The 3,826-nt window shown below is 37.1% G+C and overlaps 1 protein-coding gene across 1 annotated transcript; it reads left to right on the top strand.

Annotated features, from left to right (window-relative positions):
* The first annotated feature begins 795 nt into the window (after positions 1–795).
* LOC135200724 (uncharacterized) lies at positions 796–3,593 on the top strand. The gene is made up of 5 exons (XM_064229330.1): positions 796–1,432; positions 1,574–1,902; positions 2,143–2,333; positions 2,520–3,084; positions 3,174–3,593. The coding sequence occupies exons 1-5, from the start codon at positions 796–798 to the stop codon at positions 3,591–3,593; spliced, it is 2,142 nt and encodes a 713-aa protein (XP_064085400.1).
* The last annotated feature ends 233 nt before the right edge of the window (positions 3,594–3,826 follow it).

Genomic DNA, 3,826 nt, shown 5'->3' with positions numbered 1-3,826 from the left:
ATTTGGTAGGATTTCCTCACAATTTTCCAATAACCTGGAAACTTCCGTTAAGACAAATGTTGTAGTTTGCAGATTAACTGCTAATATATCTCCTCTTCATGTTAGTGATCTAATTGAAGAGAATAATGAACAAGTTCATAAATTATGGGAATTAGAATCGATAGGCATCAATCCAACTGCCCCATCTAAAGAAGATGATTGTGTCTACAAAAGGTATGTCAATAGTGTTGAGTATCAAAATGGACAGTATTTCGTTCGTCTTCCCTGGAAAGAAAATTGCCCTCTTTTGCCCAACATCTATAGAATGGCTTTAAGTCAAGTGTATACATTAAGGAAAAATTTATCTAAGGTTCCTGGACGTTTGGATGCATACCATAATATCATCCAGGATCAGTTAAAACAGAAATTTATTGCGAAAGTTCCTGATGCAGTAGCTGGTGTTAATACACATTATATTCCGCATCATGGGGTGCTTAAAGATTCAGACACTACCCCCTTAAGGATAATGTATAATTGCAGTGCTCGAGATGGAAAGGATAATCCTTGTCTCAATGATTGTTTAATCTAGGGACCCTCCCTGACAGAGAAGTGAAGTGGTGTTTTGTTAAAGTTTAGAGTCGAAGATTTTGCATTTTGTGCAGATATTAGCAAGGCCTTTTTGAGGGTAGGCCTGCAGAATGTTGATCGAGATTTTGTCAGGTTTCTGTGGTTCTGAGATCTGCAGAACCCAGAAGCAGGTTTGGACAAAGATTTGCTAGCGTGCTGTTTGGTAGCACATCATCTCCATTTTTGTTGATGGCAACACTTGACTATCATTTGAGTAGTTCAGGTAGCCCCTTTAAGAATTTGATTGCCATATCCTTTTATGTTGATAATCTTCAGGGTAGTATGTCCAATGAAATAGAATTGTTAGAATTTTATGCTGAGGCTAACAAGCAACTGAGGAGTGCCAATATGCCACTCAGGACTTGGGTAACTGACAATGAGAGACTTAAAACTAAAATTGAAGAAGATAACAGTGGTTATGATGTTCCTACCACAACTTCAGTTCTTGGATTGAATTGGGATATCATCTCAGACATGCTTAGTCTGAAGTCGGCTAAAATGTTTGTACCTGAAGTAATCACAAAACGCAATTTACTTAGCTTGGTCTCAACGGTTTTTGATCCACTAGGATTCCTTTGTCGAGTAATCATAAGGGGTAAAATCCTTATTCAAGCTGCTTGGAGGACTAATGTCTCCTGGAATGATCCATTAGGCGAAGAATTTTCAAGTAGTTGGACAGAATTATATGAAGAGTTCAAGGCACTTAGTAAATTTTCAGTACCTCGCAAAGTTGCAACTCAAGGAGTAAACTATGTTTTGCACATATTTTGTGACAGCTCGACCAAAGCTTATGGTTGTGCAGCCTATTTGGTAGGAAATGGAGAAAGTAATCTTGTTGTGGCAAAAGCTAAGGTTGCTCCCCTTAAAAAAAAAAAACTCTTCCACAGTTGGAACTGACATCAATTTGGGTAGGAACTAAATGAGCCAACTACATTTACAAAATTTTAAGTGATATTAATATTTCAAGAACTGTTGATTTGGTCTGATAACGAGGCTGCTATTCAATGGGTCAGAAATGATAATTGCAAAATGACTTATGTCAAGAACAGGGTGGCTGAGATCAGAGAAGTGTCAGCCAATTATCAAATATTTCATGTATCTACTGGAGAAAATCCTGCTGACTTAGTGACTCGTGGAGTTGAAGTTAAAGACTTAGTGTCAAATTCTTTATGGTTTAAAGGTCCTTCTTGGCTACCATGTGAAGGTTTGTGGCCAAGTGAAAAGGATGAAGTTGTAGTTTATGAGATAACAGCGGAGGGACAAATCGATCCAGTTAAGGTTGAATGTTTGTTTGAAGTTAGAGAATGTTCTTCTCTGGAGAAGATTTTCATGATAACGAAATAAGTATTTCAGTTTCTGAAAATATTGTTACTCAAGATATCACCAAATCGAGTGTCAAAGATAACTTTACCAGATACAGCAGTTTATTGGCTGAGATATTATCAACTTAATAAGTTTAAAGAAACTTTTTCTTGGCTGTTTTATTCTGTGAATCCTGATCCTATTGAATTTAAGAGCTTGTATGATCTTTTGCAGAAACCACATAGCTTGTCTGTGGAATGTTCTGATTTGATTAAGGACTTAGGTCAGTATTTTGATCCATCCATTGGACTGATGAGGTCAAGAGGTCGCCTCCAGCATGCTGGGAGTGCTGTGAATTCCAAATATCCTGTACTAGTTCCACCAGGAGAACATTTAACTAACTTTTTCATTCTAAAGGCACATAGGTATAATTTACATGGAGGAGTACAGGAAACTCTTGCTACTATTCGTTGACAACTTTGGATTCCCAAGGGAAGGCAAGCATTACGCAAAGTGATTAGAAAATGTGTTCTCTGTAGGAAAGTTGAAAGTAAACCCTGAGTCTACCCTGGTCCCCCTTCTTTACCTTTACATAGAGTTGTTTTGAACAGACCATTTGAGAATGTAGGTGTTGATTATTCTGGGCCTATTGTCATTACAAAGACTGAAGATAATGAGCCAAGGAAGGTTTATATCTGCTTGTTTACTTGTACAGCTACAAGAGCAGTTCACCTAGATGTGGCTTTAGATATGACAGCAGAATCATTCTTATTAATTTTTCGTCGGTTTTGTGGCACCTGGTCTGTTCCCAAACAAATAATTTCAGATAATGGGACAAACTTTAAAGCAACTGCCAAGTTTCTTGAGGAACTATGTAGTGATCCTCAAATACGAGAATATTTTAGTAATCGTGGTATTGTTTGGAAATTCGTCGCTCCCAGAGCACCTTGGCAAGGTGGCTTCTATGAGAGGATGATTAAGGTTGTTAAGAATTGTTTGCAAAAGGTTTTGTATCATAAGATAGTCAGTTTAGATGAACTTCAGACTGTGGTTGTTGAGATTCAATCTCGTGTTAATAATAGACCGCTCACCTATATCAACAGTGATAGGATGTCTCCAGAATCCTTGTCACCTTCACATCTCCTATATGGCAGATCGATTGAAGCTATGCCACCAGTAGTTTTAGCGGATGAATCTGATCCTACTTACATAGACCATGATCAATTGAATAAGCAATTTCCTTATTGTCTTGTATCATTACCAAGTTTGAGAAGATCTTGAAGAATGAATATATAATTTCCTTAAGAGAACCTCATTATGTTTCTGATAGAGCTAGGGAATTGAATAATCTTAAAGTTGGGGATGTTGTTTTGGTCCAAGTTGAATCTCCAAGAAGTGAGTGGCCTTTAGGTAGAATTGTTGAACTTCGACCTGATTCAGAAGGAGTCATACGTTCTGTAGATGTGTACTGCAAAGGTCATGTCGGTACACGAACAGTTGAAAAGCTTGTACCTTTAGAGGTTAGTGAACCAGTGAATGAGGAACTTATAGGTAATCTTGATGATAATGTGAACACTGATGTTCCTAGTTATGAAATGCCTCATCCCCCTGGTCAAATGTTTGAAACACATCCTCAACGTGCTAGCAAAACTAGAGCTACACTAGAGAGAGGAGAGAGGTCATAAAACAAGGAGCTCTGTAAGTTAAGTTTAATTCTTATGTGAGAAATCACCCTTTTTTTGTTGTTTAATTTTTTGGGGGGCTTGGCCCGAGAATGTCATAAAATGACACATTTAATTTTCATTTCCATTAAAAGGAAAGGTGTTAATTTCTTTATCATTAACTTTACTTTAGATTTTGTGATTTACTAATTAATGGTTATTAATTATTTTTAATTATGTGATATTTTTTCGCCTGT

This window comes from Macrobrachium nipponense, chromosome 27, assembly GCF_015104395.2.
Source record: "Macrobrachium nipponense isolate FS-2020 chromosome 27, ASM1510439v2, whole genome shotgun sequence".
Lineage (NCBI taxonomy): Eukaryota > Metazoa > Arthropoda > Malacostraca > Decapoda > Palaemonidae > Macrobrachium > Macrobrachium nipponense.
Note: the sequence above shows the minus strand (reverse complement) of the source record. Positions and strands in the feature narration are given on the sequence as shown.